At 42.5% G+C, this 19,068-nt stretch overlaps 5 protein-coding genes across 13 annotated transcripts; 3 read left to right on the top strand and 2 right to left on the bottom strand.

Moving 5' to 3' along the window:
- Positions 1 to 824: 824 nt before the first annotated feature.
- Myeov2 (myeloma overexpressed 2 homolog) lies at positions 825 to 1,547 on the top strand. Its single transcript, NM_001163426.1, has 3 exons — positions 825 to 1,036; positions 1,124 to 1,196; positions 1,297 to 1,547. The coding sequence occupies exons 1-3, from the start codon at positions 941 to 943 to the stop codon at positions 1,332 to 1,334; spliced, it is 207 nt and encodes a 68-aa protein (NP_001156898.1). The 5' UTR covers positions 825 to 940; the 3' UTR covers positions 1,335 to 1,547.
- A 12-nt stretch (positions 1,548 to 1,559) lies between these two features.
- On the bottom strand, positions 1,560 to 7,176 carry LOC100121692 (transcription factor Dp-1). 2 transcript variants are annotated; one of them, XM_016984074.3, is made up of 10 exons: positions 6,279 to 7,176; positions 5,515 to 5,630; positions 4,859 to 4,925; positions 4,676 to 4,782; positions 4,402 to 4,565; positions 4,148 to 4,322; positions 3,700 to 4,061; positions 3,528 to 3,610; positions 3,333 to 3,416; positions 1,560 to 3,251 (listed from the first exon to the last, which is right to left on the bottom strand). In XM_016984074.3, the coding sequence occupies exons 1-10, from the start codon at positions 6,340 to 6,342 to the stop codon at positions 3,019 to 3,021; spliced, it is 1,455 nt and encodes a 484-aa protein (XP_016839563.1). In that variant the 5' UTR covers positions 6,343 to 7,176; the 3' UTR covers positions 1,560 to 3,018. The 2 variants fall into 2 exon arrangements, with proteins under 2 accessions (XP_016839563.1, XP_016839564.1); XM_016984075.3 differs by having other exon boundaries at positions 4,148 to 4,310; positions 6,279 to 7,118.
- Positions 7,177 to 7,313: 137 nt separating this feature from the next.
- On the top strand, positions 7,314 to 10,947 carry LOC100121675 (tripartite motif-containing protein 45). 7 transcript variants are annotated; one of them, XM_031923108.2, is made up of 8 exons: positions 7,314 to 7,560; positions 8,447 to 8,705; positions 8,776 to 9,089; positions 9,158 to 9,372; positions 9,438 to 9,856; positions 10,006 to 10,235; positions 10,325 to 10,459; positions 10,531 to 10,947. In XM_031923108.2, exons 2-8 carry the CDS (start codon positions 8,575 to 8,577, stop codon positions 10,683 to 10,685), a joined length of 1,599 nt encoding a protein of 532 aa, XP_031778968.1. In that variant the 5' UTR covers positions 7,314 to 7,560; positions 8,447 to 8,574; the 3' UTR covers positions 10,686 to 10,947. The 7 variants fall into 7 exon arrangements, with proteins under 7 accessions (XP_031778968.1, XP_031778967.1, XP_031778964.1 ...); XM_031923107.2 differs by lacking the exon at positions 7,314 to 7,560 and adding an exon at positions 7,718 to 8,053; XM_031923104.2 differs by lacking the exon at positions 7,314 to 7,560 and adding an exon at positions 7,718 to 8,138.
- On the bottom strand, positions 10,845 to 14,724 carry LOC100121659 (synaptic vesicle 2-related protein). Of its 2 annotated transcripts, XM_008218320.4 has the most exons (8): positions 13,831 to 14,522; positions 13,322 to 13,486; positions 12,971 to 13,155; positions 12,707 to 12,903; positions 12,563 to 12,626; positions 12,359 to 12,484; positions 12,078 to 12,286; positions 10,845 to 11,999 (listed from the first exon to the last, which is right to left on the bottom strand). In XM_008218320.4, the coding sequence occupies exons 3-8, from the start codon at positions 13,124 to 13,126 to the stop codon at positions 11,411 to 11,413; spliced, it is 1,341 nt and encodes a 446-aa protein (XP_008216542.1). In that variant the 5' UTR covers positions 13,127 to 13,155; positions 13,322 to 13,486; positions 13,831 to 14,522; the 3' UTR covers positions 10,845 to 11,410. The 2 variants fall into 2 exon arrangements, with proteins under 2 accessions (XP_008216542.1, XP_001605270.1); XM_001605220.6 differs by lacking the exon at positions 13,322 to 13,486 and having other exon boundaries at positions 10,853 to 11,999; positions 13,831 to 14,724.
- An 85-nt stretch (positions 14,725 to 14,809) lies between these two features.
- On the top strand, positions 14,810 to 19,067 carry LOC100121642 (transmembrane protein 35A). The gene is made up of 4 exons (XM_001605201.6): positions 14,810 to 15,532; positions 16,977 to 17,115; positions 17,342 to 17,448; positions 17,585 to 19,067. Exons 1-4 carry the CDS (start codon positions 15,422 to 15,424, stop codon positions 17,696 to 17,698), a joined length of 471 nt encoding a protein of 156 aa, XP_001605251.1. The 5' UTR covers positions 14,810 to 15,421; the 3' UTR covers positions 17,699 to 19,067.
- The last annotated feature ends 1 nt before the right edge of the window (position 19,068 follows it).

The following is a 19,068-nucleotide window of genomic DNA, read 5'->3' as shown; positions in this document are numbered from 1 at the left end:
TGTTGAGAAAGGGATGGGCCATTATGTTGCTTATTGCCGGAAGATAAATGGTACCTGGGATGAAAGAAATGATCTATTAACATATAAAACTGCTATTACAAGATCTCAAACCAAACGTTTGGAAATGAAAATAAGCATCTTATTTTATGTAAAATTTAATAATGATTAATAAATTATATAAACATAAATTAGAATAAAAATCGTATAATACTTACATAATCAAATTTTGTTACGAAATTACCTATGAACTACGAGCTTACGGCCCTACTATACGACTCCGAGCATTAGACTTTTCTATAGGTTATGTCTCACACCTAGTCCAGCCACTGCAGAACAGCTGCTCGCTTTGCCTGCCACACGCTGACCGCTGACGCACTCGGAGTGGTTTGCGCATGCGCAATACGTTGGTGCTGTATGTTAAATTTCTCAAAAGTGATTTTTTAGATTTTTTTATAAATAAATGCTTTTTTTGCAATATTTAGCAGTGTCTCAATTACAAATAGCTAGGGTTCAATTTTTTAACGTTGATAGAATATCGGTAAACACAATATTTCTTGAGAAAAACGTATTTTTCCAAGGTACATATAGCACATTTCTTTTTTTATTTTTAATTAAAAAACTACGGAGGTTCAATTACAATAAATAGATTATTTGTAATGTGCAATTAAAAATACATCGACTAGTATTTTTTTTATTATATATATTCAATATTTGCGGGCTGGGGTAAGGGGGGTTAAAATTCAGGACAAGAGACGAGAACCAAACAGCTGGCTGCTACTTGTCCATCTTTAGTTCAGTTCGCCGTTAACTTCAGTGTTGTTATCGACCTTCAGGAGAGCGCACGGTTAGGACTTAGGAAGGAAACAATTTATAACCTATCAATTCAGTTTTTTCACTTCAACGAAACAGTCGAGATTGCAATTAGTTTTTATTTACAAGAATGAAGCCAACACCCCTGGTAGCCGACGAGATGTTTCCCGAGGGAGCGGGCCGATACCTGGCTTTCGAAATAATCTCGGATAACATGGAGGAAATTGTAAACTCATTTCAACATTCTATATATGTATATCATTTTCTTTGTTTTACCATACGATTGTTGTTGATAATCTGTTATCTTTCGCAGGCTGGAGTATCCGGACCCATTATGATCGATATCGGTGGTGACGAAAAGGCAGTCCATTCTGACTTTTTCAATGGTAAACTTTGAACAAGTTTCTCATATCCTTGATAACCTAAGGTTTCACCTCAACTAAAAATTTATCGACTAATCATTAATTGATGATTAAATTATTGCAGATTTTGATGATCTCTTCAACGACGAAGATTTGAATTAAAATAATAACTGAACCGAAAAGTTGTAAGCCAATATTCCGCAAATCAAATTTTGACTCTCTGTATCCAAACATTCAATGGAATAAATATTCAAGACAGTGTGATAATAAAGTAATCATCTTATCTTAATTTAATTTGTATAGAAACCTCTTAAATATACATTGTAAAAATTTCATTAATAAGTATATTTAATAAAACAAATGGATAAACTAGAAATATTGAACTTATATTTTGCATAATATCAATTTATTTGCTGATGTAGACTATAATAGTTATGTACATTCTAAAGATCATTTTTGTCGTCCATTCGCAAAAATAAGTGATTTCTTAAAGTAAGCTTAAAGACAGAAATGCTATATAAAAGACACTTAAAATGTAATATTCGCACTTGTAGAAACAAGCATTATAGCTTTTTCGCTCTATTGACCCTATCTAAAGTTTAGCCAAAATATTTTTCACCACTTAGCTTTTATACTGCACTATATCCTTTAATCTATGTATAATTATATCATGCTAAAAAAAGATGCGTTAATTTTTATCAAAAAATTTTTCGTTTTGGTTTAAATGCACTCAGAAGTAATGTTCTCAACATTTAAAAATAAAAGGTGCATTTAAAGATCAATCAATAAAGGTCATTTTTTGTAATAGTATTACAATTTATTTGTATTTCCAAATCGAGGCAGACACATGTCTGTTCATCATATTGTGTTCTGTTTTGTACCACAGAGATATATAAATGTGCCATAAGAAAAATGAGTAGTAGTAGTTATATTTTTTTACATGTACCGTAGATAATATTATAAGATTATAATTTACAATACATTTATACTAGGCATATAAACCTGTTAGACGATGCACGATTAAAATAGCACCGAATTTTTTTTCAGTCACTCTGCATATCTGTGAAGTAAGATTCTGATGCTTTCGTTTTGCATTCTCAACTCGATTTATTATCTTAAATCGTCATTACGTACTCTTATTTATCATCAAAAACATGCTTGCTGGACTATGCAATAAACAAATGAAATCGTGTTCTCTATAGTGTTCTATATTTTTATCTCTCTCACTCTATCTCTCTCTCTCTCTCGTTCTACGTTGTTGGTTGGCCCCCAGTCGACGCAAAATTCACACAAGATCTGTATCTCTGCCAAAAAATTTGGTTTACTTCCGTACAGAAATTCAATTTTTAACAATATATGTCGCTCACTCAAATACGAGACAGATTCCAAAGAATCTTTGACAATAAAATTTGTATACCCCCCACATCTTCGTTATATATTTTATTTCATACACCACCCTTTCTTAAACATACTTTTCTCTTTATAAACCTTGCAAAAATAACTTGAAAATTATACACATCAACATTGTCACGTATTTGAGCAACACTCGTAAAAACTCGCAATAACGATAAACACCATAATCGCAACGTTGCACACACCAACAGAGCTCTCTTTCTCTCTCTATTTCTCTTGAAGTCTACACGAACGTCTTTACGACGCACAAGGTGACGCGAATGAACGAACATCCAGACGTACGTCCGACTTTACGGCATCATCATCTGCGCGATGCCTCGAAGGACTCGGCAAATTTTTCACTGTTTCTTTTTTGTCTTGTTGAGAAAGTTGAATCATTTATATGAAGAGCGAACGGACCCCGAGTCTAGCCTTCGTCAAAGTCGACAAAGTGCTAGTTCATTTCCATGTCACTGTCACCATGATCTTCCTGATCGCTTTCCTCGTCCTCTTCTTCCTCTTCTGAGAAGTACTGTGAGGGTGGCGACGGGGCGTCTTCCGAGAGTGAAGTATGCGATGATGAAGGTGGTCGAGATGTTTCAATCTTTATATCGATGTCTTCGATAGACGTACTAGGTCCAGGTATTGTGACGGGTATGAATTTTTCCAAATCACCAGATGCCATTTCTACAAAGGACATTTTTTAAATTGATGAATTATTATTTCTAATGATTATCAAAATTTTAAACAACAATGAATACTACGCACGTTCAACATATTTTTCCAGGGCCTTTGGAACCATTGTTTTGGCTTTATGCAGATTCTCATCTGAGCATTCTCCCTTGTCAAGACCTATATTGAATAAAGTAAGGGTATCAAATGAATTATTATACACAAAACCGCATTAAATATAATACTTTACAAATACTGCAGAAAGTAAGTTAAAAAATAAAATTGCCTCACCATAAGCTAGTCCCATTTCTTTTAAAATTTCGATGTCATCGTGTATTTCAAACTTATCATTAAAATTCAACAGGTACTCAGTTCTAAAAAAAAAAACACGTTATTTAAACATAAATAATAAGTATAAGCAGAAAAATATATTCCAACGGGATAAAATGAACAGCAAACTCACTTGTCGTTAGAAATACTGCAATTTACAACGGTCTTTCTGTCTGTATTGATTATAATAAATGGCAACTGGATCGCAGAATTCGGCTTTGGCGGACCGCTGATGGCCTCATTAATACGATTTCGTTCAACCAAATTTTTGATAGCAATGTGTTGCAATATTATTCTGTGCAACTGTTGTGTTTTTGCTTTTATCCTCTCGAATCTTTTCTTTTTTTCTTTTTCCAGAGCCATGCATTCTTGAAGCGAATTAGTGGGCAAGCCTAACCACCTGATTTCTTTCTTTTCTTTGGAAATTATGTTCATTGCCATGAGTACATTCAGTGCATCATATACTCTTCTTCGTATATTCTTTTGATCGTATTGCTGTAAATAAAAAAGATAAGAATAATTTCGTTTTTTTTTTCTAACAAATATTTCTCAGTTGATGAAAAAAACAACACCAATTTTACCTGATCAGTTAGTGAATTTGCATGAGTTGGGTTTGTGAACTCTCCTACTAACTCATCTGCTACTTCATTGTATGAAGTAGTTCCCTTCTTCTTAACTTTTTCACACACTTTCATAGAAAAGTGTCTAAGGCCCTTACCCACTTTCTCTGTTTTCCTGCGTTTGCTGAAAGGGTACCTTTAATCATTATTCATTAAAAGTTGTTTTAAAAGTAAATGTAGGTATACACTTTTAGACTAAGAAAAATTTTAATTACTCAGGAATAAAGTCGCTTCCTTCTGTATCCTGACGTTTCCGATTTCCTGTGTGATCTAAGATTGGACTGATAAAAGTTTTTCCAGAAGCATCTTTTATCAGTTGTTGATTGGCACTTTGTTGTTGTTGCTGCTGCTGTGTTACAATGGCTTGTTTTATATTGCTCTATAATACCAAACATATAATAGAATAATGTAAAATAGAGATGCACCAGTAATATCATTTAATTATTTATTGGATCAAATCAAAGCTCTTATAAAAATTGGTTAACTCACCATTTGAGCAGATGTCAGTTGAATTGTTTTAGTCATCATTGGATCAGCAGGTTTCATTGTGGGTACAGTTTGTACTTTTGCATTTTGTATGGGTATTGTCAACAGTCCTATGAAAAATATATAAATCAATAACTTTTTAGCACTTTATACAGCAGTAAGCATTTAACCACAAGTAATACTCACTCTGCCCTGTATTTGATGAATTTTGAAAGCTTATAGTCCTGACAACTTGTGCCGCAGAAGATAAAACCTGATTGAAAAAAAAATCACGTTTTATCAAGATTTCTTCATGTTAGTATTACACTCATGTTTAATTTGGATATAAAATCAAACCAGTTTTGTCATAACAATTGAACATAACTAAAATCAAAACATACTTTTTTGATACTCTATTTATAACGGGAGAAATTTCCAAGAAGTTTTTAGGTTATTTTGTGAAGAGCACATGGAAGTAAATATTTAATGTCAAAAGTATTTCCAAGTATGTACACTTGTGTGTAATCTTGATTTTATAAATGAACGTATTAGAATTCTATATGAAATTTAAGAATTATCATACAAAATTATTTGCACAAATTAATGGGTAAGGTAAGCTGGTAACAAGGAATAATGTTTAGTTTTCCTAGAAAAGCTTTTATGATTTGCATACATAATAAATCAATTAAAGATATTCTTGATGCCTTTAAAACTTACTTAACTTGCATAAAATTAAAAAAAAAATCAAATTTTTTGGCAAATGACCTTTAATTATACAGCATTTAATTAACAGTATATGATATTACGAATGAATGATCAATAATATATTGCAAATAACAAATAACAGCATTTCTGGTACATACCTGAGGTTCCTGACCAGGTGCTTTGAAGACCTTGAGGTTTGCATTTGTAGTCCCAACAATGCCACTGAGAGCTTTGTTGGGTGTGCTTTGAACCACTTTGATAACTTGTGGGTGCCCTGAAATGAGAAATGCAATATTGAGGACCAACAATAATGCTTTCAGAATAAAAAATGTCCAGGCAGTGAGTACATGTAATGAAATTTTTGCTGATCAAGCAAGTGTTCAGCATTGAGAAGATTGGGGGAATAAGAGCCACCCATAAAGTAAATAAATAAGTTTGTTTGCTGAAACAACAGCTAACGTTAGTATAAGAAAACTAGGAAGCATCCAACTTTGAGCTGAGTACTCAAATGCCCATCTGGCTGTTTGCTCTGGCAAAATGCACAGTTAATTCCAGAATTTTCATTATCCTGAAAAAGTAAAGCTGCCAAATAAAGTTACATCACGCGTATCGCTCGGAGGTCTTATCACCTCCAAGAATCAGTGTGATGAACTTGATAATGTGCAGAGCCAACGTTCGATGCATCAATTTCGCAGATACCATCTCAGCAAAATTAGTCATAACAGATTACTTTGAAAAACAGTAGAAAAAAATGCAGTGCCCCTAGTTTGCCACTACTCAAACACTGATAACAGGCAGCTCATGCTCAGCCTTGGTGCAGCGAGCCCCCTGCATCCAGGAGAATCACCCTCCAACCTTCTCTAACCCCAATCTCGACTCGGAGCGACTCTCACCCCCCGTGGACCTCTTGCCCAGAACTCACCATTGGCGTCGTGTATGAGGAAATTCATGGTCTTATTTTGTTGCGTCATCGTCGCGGACGACATGTATCTCGAGGGTAGTCGCCGGCTCTCCGCAGAAGGCGACAGGTGCAGCGGCAGCGGAGGCTACGGGCACGCCGAGTCGAGGCACGACTGGAGACTGAGTCGCAGCGGCTACGCGAGGCACTCAGGAGGAGGCGGGCTGCTGGGCCCGGTACATAGCACAGCGTCGTGGCCAGCCGCGGTCTCCTCTGCTCTTCCGGGCCCGATGGCTGTGCAGCGAAGTCTCTCTCGCGAGTGCTGGACACGCAGTAGCAGCAGCAGCAGCAGCAGCAGCAGCAGCAGAGGCACGTCGCTCGCAGCTCTGGCTCCAAAATGGCGCGGGCGCGCGCGCGCGCTATTTCCCCTCGCGCCTTTCGCCGACTGTGCTCTCGGCTGCTCGGGGCTCCGGCGGCTCGCAGGTGGCCCGGGATCCGGAGCTCCGGGACTGGCTGCGCCGGGGGGGCTCGGGGTCGCGCTCCGGGCGGTGGAGGCCCTCGCCGGCCTGCTGCTTGCACGCTGGCCGCCGCGTCTTTCCCTGAGAGAGCTGTACGTGCGGCTGGTCGGTTTTCCGGGCACTGGGGCGAGCTCGCTGGCTCTCGGCGCAGAACTCGGGCCTCGCGGGTAGCTGGTGCGCGAAGGCGCGGGAGTCACTCGAGCTGCGACGGAGGTAGGTAGGGCGCGCGCGTGCCAGCCAAGGGGGACGGACACGGAGCTACACGGACTGAATCGCGGCGGCAGGGAGAGAATGCTGCTGCTGGCTGGCGAGCTGCACTGCGCCGCGGGCCGATTCGGAAGCTTGGCGCGGCAGCACAAAGTCGAACAGCTGATTGGTGGCCGGGCCGTCACGTGGTCTGCTCGGTTCCGCGGTTCGCCGAGACAGCGCGCGCGCGCAATATGCCGCCGCTGCCATCAGAGAGCCTCGCACGCGCGCGTGCGTGTGTGTGTGTGTGTGTGTACATATGCGCGAGCCGCGAGCGGCGGGCTGAGTTTAGTGTAGGTCGGCTCTCAGTGCGAACGGCGTGCGTTGTAATACGCATCAGAGAACGATTTTTATAACGAGTGCAGCTGCTGCGCTCTGTGTGTGTGTGTGTGTGTGCGCGACGATGACGGCGAGAAGCTTGCCGAGGCTGCGCGCGCAGTGCCGAACTGCAAGTTCTCATGTGCGCGAGACCTTGTCCAGCTGAGGATTTGAATTTTTCGGGAGATTCTTTGTTAACGGCTTTAACTCCCCCTGGAAATTGCGTTAGTAGCTTTCGTTGGTCGTAGCTCCCAGCCGATCGAGCGAGGTCCGCTGGATATTTTAAAAAAAGCTTTCTTGCTTATGAGAGCATAAAATTAAGCTCGGATTTTCTAAATATTTCGTTTATTTAACGCGAAAATTTTCGCCAAGGCAGCTCCGCTCGAAAACTTTGCCGCGCTCGAGCCACGATGGTACTAATATAACTCTCGTCGGTGCTTTCGGGAGCTTGCGCACTAGGTGCAGCCTCGCGCAGCGCGTGAGAGTGGACGGGCGTCAGTCGAAGCTCCCATCGAAATAGACACTATCGTTTTTTACCCCCCAAGTAACTTGTCTTCTGCTAAAATTGGCTTTGTATATCGGACGCGTTTTGCGCTTCGACGTAAACATTCTTCCCTCGAACAGGTGAATACTGTGCGATTTTCGATCGTTTCTCATCGCTTCTCGTACCACATCGTCTCTACTCACAGTCTCCGACGCTTTGTGTTTTTGAAATTCGTAAGAAAAGCTCGAGCTTTTTTGCTCGTCGGACTTACCTGGGCTGAATTTCGAAACGCGGTTAACTCGCTACTCGCTGCAATTGGTGTGTAATATATCTAATACTCTGTCCTAACTCCTCTAACTCCTGACGACATAATAATAATAATTGTGACGTAATGCGCTAATTTTGATTTGTCGAGGCTACGTAAATAAACCGAGCTTTTTTCAATGCTGACACCGCTGCACTAGTTTAACGGATTTAACCTGCACTACTGCGTGTGATTGACGCGTAGCAATCTGTAGACTTGCGTTTATTCTATTTCTCGAAAGCTCATATGAATTTCGCGCGAGTGTGAAAGCTCTCGAGAAATAGAACGTTGCGCTGAAAAATAACGATCCACAAATTTCCAGCTGATAAAGGGATAAAATCGAAGATCCGTGAGATGAGCTCGAACGCAGAGAAAATGACGTTTTATTTTGGATTGAGATTCGAGCGCTTCCGTTGGGATTACAGCGGTATTCTCTAAGCCGACGCTCCGATGGACAAAGAAAACAGTGACTCGATAAGAAACAAAGGAGGGAAAGAGACTTTTATATTCGGCAGCTGGAAATGCCGGAATCCCAGAAAGACGAGGGTCTGCTCCGGGGACTTGGTGTCCAGCGCTGAAAGGTAGCGGATTTAATTACGATCTTTGTTACGAAAAATTTACGTAACGAAAAATTTACGTCGAATTTTCAAGGGAAAAGTCTCCGTACACGAAACGAGATCCGAGCAACCAGCAGACTGCTCTTGCCTCCTCGTCGAGTGTCTACAACATCAGCAGCATTGACAACCACAAAAACGCTCCGATAAGCGCAACCGAACAAGAGCAAAACGAGATCAACGCCACGGCGACAAGTAGTAAGCGAGCTATCTCGGTCTACGATCAGCTGCACGAACAGGATTTCTGGTGTCCCCGATGCAGCGGAAAGATGGAAGAGCCGAGGCTGCTGCCCTGCTTACACTCGGTCTGCAACAACTGCGTCAACGAATTCACGAGCAAGGACTATCACGGTACAGCCCTGTGTTCCTCGCCCTGAATTCAAAGCCAAACGAGTTCACTGAATCGTCCTTGTTCGCAGGCTCGTCTCGAGTAACGCGAGACGACGCCGCTGCTGGCTACCTGGTCAACGGTCAGCTCGAGGGCTGTCCGATATGCGACTTTCCGCTTCCGAAGCACGGAGGCGCGACACCGCCCCCGCATTACTCGCTGCAGCATCGGCTGGTCATCTACGCGGTCAGGCGTAGACTCTCCCAGAGAGCCATCTGCTGCGACGCCTGTGCCGAGGAGGTTCAGGTGAGTCATCCGCGCTCTCGGTAATCAAGAATATACGTTAACAACGAGAATCCTTCGATCGAAAGGCTACCCAGCACTGCTCGAGCTGCCTCTGCAACTTTTGCCAGGACTGCGCCCAGGAGCACGAATCTCACGCGCCGGACCAACGAGTCCACCGAATCCGTCCTCTCTGGGAGGCGAAGCGCATCCGTCGCGTGGCCGTCTGCCTGGCGCATCCGGCCCACCCTCTGCGATTCCACTGCCTGGCCTGCCAGCAGGTCACCTGCAAGGAGTGCATGTGGCACGAGCAGGGAGGTCATCGGGCTCACGCGAGCGAAGACGCGGCCAGTGCCGGGGCCAGGGCGGTCATTCAGCTTCAGGCTGCCCTGAGGAGGGCCAGGAGTTTGCTGAACGCCCTGCTGACGGAGTACAACGAGAGGGTCTTCGACGCCGGGGACGCTCGTGTGGCCAGGTCGCACACGGCCTTCGATTATGCCAGAGACAGGTGAGGGGAGCTTTTCACAATTTGGAGTTTTATTTTATATATAAAAGCCGACGTCTACACTAAGAGCAGTTCGCTGAAATTCAATGGTTCTTCACGCGACTATAACTTTAACTAAATTTATATATTATATGTATTTTTACGCAACACAGTTTACCTCCGACCTGTCACGTCCGCAGCCGCTCGACCATATCGTCGCAGTCGCGCGAGGCGAAAGAAAGAATCCAAGAGTTTTCGCGTCTCCGAAGAGCGAGATACTTGATCGACGCTATATTTATAGGCGAGGATCTGCTCGCGAACGGCTCGGACGTCGAGATACTGAGCCTCAAGCGGATCATTCTCAAGCGATTAAAGTTTCTCGGAGTAGCCGTCGAGGCTCAGGGTGAGTCATTTTCCGAAAGCTTATCGCAATACATTTAGCGCAATTTTCTCCGCACTATACCGACACGACTTGTTTTTCTCATTTTGCAGCGCAGCGATTCAACAATAATAGCGCGAACAAAAAGGAGTTACGAGCGCTGCACAGCGGGATTTATCATTGTTGTACATTCTGCTCGAGTGGGGGAAAGAAAGAAGCGACTTGTGCCTGCAGTGGAACGATGCCAGGTATGAAATTTCAATCAAACTTCGCGTTAACAATGCACATAGATCTCGTCGTTTCATCGTCGATAATGCAGCGAGAGACTTGTCTCGAGTTTCAGGCGGATACAAAGGCTGTGGTCACGGGCATCCCGGTCACCCTGGTCTCCATCACTGGTCCTGCTGCGGATCGATTTATCGTGACGGCATTTGCTTGCTTCCGCGAAAGTGTACCTTCAAGATAACGCTGTAAAACTTCGTATTCTGTATACCTGTGAGCGAAATTCAGAGCCTATATTTTTTATAAAAATAATCTAAAAAGCTTGTTACCAAAGACTGCTAATTTTTATCTTTAATCGCATGGGGAATGTTGTTGTTACTGATCAGAATTTCTTTTCGTTAAATCAAAATCTTTATGAGTCTGTTATTGTGAAGTTGCTTCACAATTTATTTTTAATTCGTTATGTATATGTAAAACTACGTATGTCAATAAACAATGTTTGTGTCTTAAAAAAGTAGCAATCTTACCTGGAGCTATAAAAATAATCATTGTATGTACAATTTTACAATTGCTAACAGTTATATAAAAATGCTTTTATGAAAAAACCTCGATAACGTGCAGGAAGACACGCTTTGAACACTGCGTTTTAGTTAAATATAAATGCGTTGATTTGACGAATTGCACTCGATTGTAATGCCAATAAGTAACTTAACGTTAAGTAATAGGACAGAGCAATTAAATGGGCATATCGAAGTTCCTATACTATGAACTTTCTAAGGCTTCAAAGGTCTACGTATAAACGTCACCGTTATTTGATTATCAGTATACAGCCTCTGTTAAAAATAAGTTAATCTCAGATCATGCTTTTAGTAAAAAGATAACGAATTATATAAAGCCAATTAGAAACGAATTTAGTTACTGATAAAAATCGAAATCGTCGTTAAATTTCTTCTCACTTCTCGCGCCAGAAAACGCTCTTACGCTCGAGGTTTTCTGATTTCCGCGGGTAGTGCGATAATAGCAAAGGCTGCGCATAAAGCCGTGATGGCGTATGTACCCATAGCCGTGGGTACGGACCACCTTAATAAAATCTGCGCGATGTATGGAGTGATCATAGCCCCGAGTCTGGCCATAGCACTGCACGCGCTGACTCCAGTGCTCCTCAGGTACGTAGGGTAAAGCTCAGGCGTGTAGACGTAAGCCGCCTGGAAGACTCCAGCAATGAGGCCTCGCGCGAGAAACAACCCAACGGTTAGGATGAATCGACTCAGACGACATGCCTGTCCGAGAAATAGGATGACGCAAGCAAACATTACCAGTTGGAAGGCCATGGTCCGTTTTCGACCGACCTTCTCGATCACGTAGATCGTAGAAAAAATGCCGGGAAATTCGGCGAGAGTCGTCCATAACAGATCCATGTAGTCGCTTCGACTCAATTGACAGTTTATGAGGCATTGACGTTCTTGGATGCGCTCCTCAGCCTGTTCACCACATTGGTCGGCGGACGTGTCGAAAAGCTCCGTCGTCATTAACACCACACCATAGTAACAAAATGCGCTAGCCATCCTAAGGTAGAGTTTATTATAAGCTTTATAAAGCAAAAAGGTTTTGTCAAAATCTGATTGAAGATAGAAACTGAATTACCACACGAGCCAAAGTAAAACTGACGTTTTGTACATGTCTTTGCTTAAAAGATCAATGAGTTTTCCTTTGCTTGTCGGGTAAACCCGATCAAGAACCAAACGTCCTAGAGGCATGGGTTTCCCATTTTCACGCGCTATTCTTTCCAAAGTTGACATCGCTTTGTCAGTGCGTCCTCTCATCATATCAAACGAAGCCGACTCTGGTAACCACTGAAATATGTAAGTCAATTGAAACATTATGATATTTTTTTACGAAAATATTACTGAATAACAGTCAATTACCGGCGTAATCACGGAGAATAAAAACAGAGGTATCGTCGAAAGCGCTAAGAGCCACCGCCATCCGAGATTCGGCATTACAACCAATGCCAAAGCAACCTCGAAGCAAGCACCAAGAGCCCAAAAACACTGTGGACAAGAACAAACATTTAGCCTTCATCTTGAATAAAAATATATCTCATTTTCGTTGCAGCGGTAATAACTTACGTCCAAAAGAATCACGCATTTCGCCCGTTGTTCTGCAGGCAGAAACTCAGCATACAAAGTTACTCTGAAATCGAAGATATAATTTTTTTTTTCTTTTTTCATTTCAAAGTAAAAGTTGACCTAAAATGCGTCAATATCACTCACGATTGAGGAACACAGCCAATGGCAAAACCCACAAGTCCACGTAGCAACAGGATCCAGAGAAAGTTGGGTGCAAAAGAACTTAGAAATCCATAGTAAAATAACAAAACTCCACATAAAGTCAGAGCTTGCTTTCTACCATAGCGGTCACTCAGGTTGCTCCAAAATGTTGAACTGAGCATCATTCCCAGAAATACCACCTGGAATGAGACCATAAGTTAGATTTATGTCTTTATTCTTCCGATCTTTTTATTTCATTATACTTACTGTTGTGGTAAGTGCTTGTTGATACCTAGATATTCCCCAATCACAGTGTAATGTTGGACTAAGAATACTGAGTATTGTCATTTCCATGCTGTCTGCCATCCAGCAAAGTCCAGTAAATAAAGATAGTTTAACTTGAAACCTTCCAAAGCCTAGCATATTTATGGCTTGTCCCACAGTGAATGTGTCTGTTAAAAAGAGCACATAAATCAATGAATTTATGATATGGCATAAAATTATTTGTCATATATACATAAGTACACAGTAGTGCATTATAAATAAATAAAATACCCATTTGTATTAAGAAGAATGTTTAGTATGTACATAAAAATAGATTTCATCAAATCAGCTCACCATAAACAATAACTAATCTGCGAACAATAGAACATTAAGCAGATTTGGCAGGGTCGAAGTAGAAATGTCATTTCATGCGTGGACAGCAACATGAAGAATTTATGCTCCGCTTCTTTGTAGTAATCAAGTTCCCTCATACCAAATAATCATTGTGTTAGCCGTATCCTTTAATAGATTTAGTAGACAGATAGATTAATTTAAATTAGACAGAAGTTTTCTATAAGAGTTTCTTTATAACAGTTTATATGTACAATAAATATAACTTGAATTAAACACTTCCCATAAACCTTGTTTTAAAAATAGATTAGAAAAATGTGTAAAATATGTATTGTAGAAACGTAAATTATGTACAAATTTAGTTAGTTACTCCAGAAATAGCTTACTAACATAACATCATTCGTTTAGTTAAGTTATTACCCCATTGACCATATGCTTTTAATAGATTATTATACAGAAACTCCATTGCATTCAATTTGTACATTGAGACTAGATAAAAATAGATATCTCACCATCTGGAACAACAGCCACGGAGGTGAGCTCCATTGACCTATCAAGGCCAATGTCACTGGGCATGTTATTTCGAACCGCCGTGTTGATAGCATGATTGAGCTCAGCACCTTGAACTTCGTCCAGCTCCTGATAGGGCTCGGAGGATTTTTGCCCTCTTGTGTTAGTCATATTTCCAGGTTACTATACAGTTACTCTAAAAAGTTCATTGGTCATTCATAATACTGACACACTTCTTCGCAGTGTAGCACCACAGATTTCCACAGCGTTCATTTCTGACCAAAATAAACATTACTCCATCATGGAGGTATCATGCTCTCCAACTGAGTCATTCATTCGCATAGAGGTGAATAAGTGCTCCAATTTCCAGAAAAACTCTTCCAAAACAAACACCCTTTTTCTCAGCGATATCCTCACAATATTTACATGGTCGCGCGCGTTCTCAAGACATCCCGAGAGCCATGAAATGCGCAACGATTGATCAGCAGCAGCTCGTTTCCGTCTGCAGATCAGATATAAGATCGCGAATTTGAGGAATGCAGCCGTGACTCCATTCTCCGCGCGCTTTCTCGCGGCACGTGCGTGACGAATATATTAAAACGCCACTCTCCGCACGCACTGCCTATATACTTAATACACTGTAGTTGCGGCTATACAGTCGACGTGTCGTCGGCCATCAACAAAACACGGCTGCGGCGAATTCCGCAGTATAGGTATATATATAGCGGGCTGCACCCGCGCCACAACATACAGTTCACTTGACCCACCAGAGGCCAGTAACGTCGACGCCCCGAGAGAGAAAAAAGGAATAAGATAGCGGACTAGCGGAGCAGCAGCGAGTGGCAGCGCACACATACACAACGTAAACACACCGAGAGAGAGAGAGACGAACTGAACAGCTGTACCTAGCAGCCGCATGTAGTAACGATTTTCCGCGCTATCGCAGGGAGGGGAAAGTCGCTCGCTCTCGACGCGCACAGCCTCGCGTGAAAATCAGACGGACGTGTGCGGATGTAGGTAGAGTAGAGTAGAGGGAGATCAGAGTGTGTCTAAAAACGGGCGAGCCGTAGTCTGGGACTTCGGGGACACGGCTAGGTGTCCTTCTCTCTCACACACACGCACATCATACAGAGAGCCCCCTGCGTAGGTACTGCTGCAGGCGAAAAAAAACGTCGGGGGGCGAGTTTTCGAGTATGCGCGACGGCAGCGGCGGCGGCGGCGGCGGCGGCGGCGGCGGCAGCTCCCAGGGGAGAGTATAGTAGTAGTCGGTAGTAGCTAGGCGTCAGCGGAGATCTCAGCACGACATCGACAGTAGCGAGGAGGCGGCGGCCCGAAGATGCAGCGCGGCGGTTACGAAGCTGCCTCGTGTTGTCCTCGATGATACCTACTCTATATACTTACTCTGTTGTTCTTCCGTTGTTGATTGATTTGTTCCGCTAAGTGTTGTTGTTGTTGTATACGTTTAACCGAGTGCAGTCCGTCCCGAGGCGCGTGTGTGTGTTTGTTGGTTCAGTTCCGCCGCAGTATACTTAAGCCAAGGACTGCTGCGATATTTTTTAGCGTAGAAAAATACAAGGTAGAAAAACGAAGAAGATGGGCTCGGTAGTGCTCAAGTCGCTCTCGGTGCTTCTGGGTATATTCTTCGTCTTCGTCGGCATCATGAAGCTAACCTCGTACATCAGCAAGGACCTGCACAAGGACCTGGTGAGCCGCGCCTAGACCTCGGCTTTATTAAGGAATAGCTCGTCAAATTATTTATTTATTTTTATTTTATTTCTCAAAGAAAGTCCCCCCCCCCCCTCCCAAGCTGCATGAAAATACGAAGCTCGACTCACCCCACATCGGATCACTCCCCGCCTCGATCGATAGCTCCTCGATATAATTGTCGGCCCCCGATGCCTACTCCGCACACGCGTCGCGCGCGCGGAGAGCCTCGATTCCCCGAATAAGCGGCCGGCTTACATAATTTCCCAGCGCACGCGTCGCTCGCAGCTTCCTCTTCACAGAATTCTCTCTTTCTCTCTCTCTCTCACAGTGCGCGCGCGGTGTATATATTTAAATCGCGCGCCCGTGAAAATTTCTCTCTCTCTCTCTCTGTCAACCGCGCGATGACGCCTGTTCGTACGTATACCTATATAGATATATACCTATATATACCTATATAGATAGACGCGTTTTCTCGCGAAGCCGGCGTTGGGATTACGTAACGCTGACAGCGTGGGAAGCGCGAATAGCCACAGGGATTTTTCCGGCCGATTGCGCTCTTTTTCGCCCGCGCGTACACGTGTTTGGCTTTGACTACCGCCTTTGACGTACGTGGCTCTAATTATCGGGGATTTCGTTTTTAGGGCTGGACCCTTTTCTCCTCACCGAGCGCGCGCGATGGACAAAGGCTTGTTTTATCGTTTGTTTTGGTTTCGCCGCGGTGTACAGCGGCCGCTGCGGGTTTTATGAAAAGAGGAAATTTAACGAGCTCCGAAACGCTCCGGCGAGTAGCGACGTAAATAAAAGCGTCCGCGGCTGTAAATGCGCGATTATTCGCGAGTATAATAAGGAGCGGAGACACTTGACATATTTGCGTCCAGAAATATACACGCTTTATACAGACACTTGACGTTTAATTGGAGCGACTATTCGTAAATCTAGAGCGAAATTTATTATTCCAAGCCCAGCTCGAAATAAACGCGCGCTATAATGTTTATTTCTCGAATGCATGCATTACGTTTACGCGAGAAACGCGATTAAATCAATCAGACCCTTGCCTTATCATTGCACTTTCCCAACGTTTAAAAATGACTCCAAGTTCAGTTTTAAAATTAAACAACGCCCGAGTACGCGCTCTTGCTGCCGGTCGTTGGTCAAATCCCCAACGCCTGATTCATCCCTCGTGCGCTAGCGTCGAAACCTTGTATCTCGCATCAGCTAATACGCGATATTCTTTTCGCGTGCGAGAAGAACGAACAGAATGGCGCGAAATCGTCGGCCGAGGAGAGCTATTTCTGCCTGTCATTGCTGTGCTCGCGCTTGCGGCCAATAACTTGGCCCACAACCAAATTCCCCGCGCGACCTTTTCTGCCTCTCAACGAGCGCGCACTCGACTACCCGATGTGCGTTATGCGATTGCAGCTCTTCATTTTTCATGTTTCAGAGGAAGGAGTATGTCAAGTACGCGAAAGTTTTCCCGCTGGCGAACGCGATGGACTTCAAGGTGCCGAGCAAGTGGTACCGGCGGGTCGTCGGTACGCTCGAGCTCGTCTGCGGAGCGGCCATGGCGATTATACCCAATTGTAGGTGTTTCCTCTTCGCGGTTTTCCTGCTGATCGGATGTTGATGTTGCTTGACGGGCCTCGAAAAATAGAGAGCACTCGCGGCAATCAATGAAACGCCCCGAGATTTTGAAAACTGGCCGTTGCTCGCTTGTTATTAAACTCTGTGTTCTGGCGCTTCGACCGATGTTTTGTAATTGTTGGAGATATTCGGTACTATGATGCTCAGGATCGTTTTTTCTTTCAGACAAAATTAAAAACGCCTCCAACGGAGTCCTCCTTCTGCTGATGTTACTAGCGGTTTACTCCCATTACATGGTCAACGACAAATTCGAGAGGATTGCACCTGCACTGGTAAGAATTTCTGAACGACTTCGAAACGCTTCGCAAAAATCGTCGCCTTGGCGGTTCGAACGCACTTGATATCCGAGCAAACGCGACGATACATACAGGTTTCGCAATTAACAAACACGCGACACAATGTTCGCAGGTATTTTTCTTCATGCTGACGGGCCGTCTGGTTATAGACTGGCAGCTGCGACGGAAAAACAATCAGGCTGCGACGGCCAACGGCGTGGATGAGAAAACGAAGAAGCAAGACTGAAGCTGTTGCTAATTTACCTTAAACTGCAAACAAATAAACCGACACACCCACACACAATGCTCTTATGCCGATTTAACGAGTAAGTTATGTACGTAAAAATAAATGAAGAGCACTTTTTGACGATTTTTCAAGTGCGCGCAAAGTGATGATGCACCTGCAATGGCATATAGATACGAGAAAAAATAATAATAATAATGAGAGATACAAACGAATCTAGTCACTTAGTTAGACGTTGATGCCTATACAGACACGAGCAGACCTTACCACGATCAGACAGATCCGCGAGAGCGTCGTGCCGAGGCTTTTGCACAAGTGACCAATGAAGTGGAGTTAACTATAGGCTTTTTATAGAAGAGCGCGTGTATAAGCTCATTGCCAATATGACTTAAACCGAAAATCAGTCTAGTCAAAGGCGTTTCTATATGTTACGGCTTTAAATACGTTTGTATATGGAAAAACTTACTTTTAAAAATGCACTGTGAATTTATAGGGAACATAAGAATATATACTATTACATGAAATACCACCGACGAATTGTAATAACGTAATATGCGTCGCAAATTTTTAACGGGTGTTTTTTAGATAAAAAACTAAATGTGTAAAAGCACTTTCTAAACTCAGTATTCCAAATTTACATCCGTCTTTTGTTTGTTCGTGCGTGCGACTTTGTGATGTGAATTTTTACCAAATTTCTTCCTTCTTTTCTTTTCTTGGGTGTACAAGTACCTTTGAAAACTCGCCGAACAGATTTTTATTAACGTTCTCTTGCTCCCATTTGCTTGATTTTGAATCAGTTTGTTCTCTTCGATATCGTATCCAACTGGGTGCTATTGCGATTTTTTACACGTGAACACGATAGGACGTACAGTACGTATTTGTATACTTAAGCAAAACCAAATAGGAAAATGCACACAATCACACACATGCGCCAAGTAGATAAGCACAATTCAAGTTGACACGTAGAAGTATTTTAATCGTGTACGGTTCTCTCCAGACCTTTTTGACGAATTTACCTCGACAAGATAATTTATTTGTAACGAAACTCAGTGTTAATGTTTTACGAAAACGAATCTGCCGATCCTCGTTTGTGCATATAATTAAATTGTACGCACGACGAGTGAAATTTAAGAATAATATACACACATCAAGAGCTTCATTACCTTGCTGTGGTACTAGAAACATAAACCTGAATTCATTCAACATTTTCAATACTAATGTTACAATAGCGAGCGATAAAATTGGGGAAAATAATTAGGTTTTCATCACTTCTCTATAACGGTTCGTTTACAAAAGACGATTCCTTCTGTTTATAAGCTACCATTCGCGATTGTACAATGTGTTCATTCAATAAAAAAAGAATTGAAGGCTAT

Source organism: Nasonia vitripennis, chromosome 2 (genome assembly GCF_009193385.2).
Source record: "Nasonia vitripennis strain AsymCx chromosome 2, Nvit_psr_1.1, whole genome shotgun sequence".
Lineage (NCBI taxonomy): Eukaryota > Metazoa > Arthropoda > Insecta > Hymenoptera > Pteromalidae > Nasonia > Nasonia vitripennis.
Note: the sequence above shows the minus strand (reverse complement) of the source record. Positions and strands in the feature narration are given on the sequence as shown.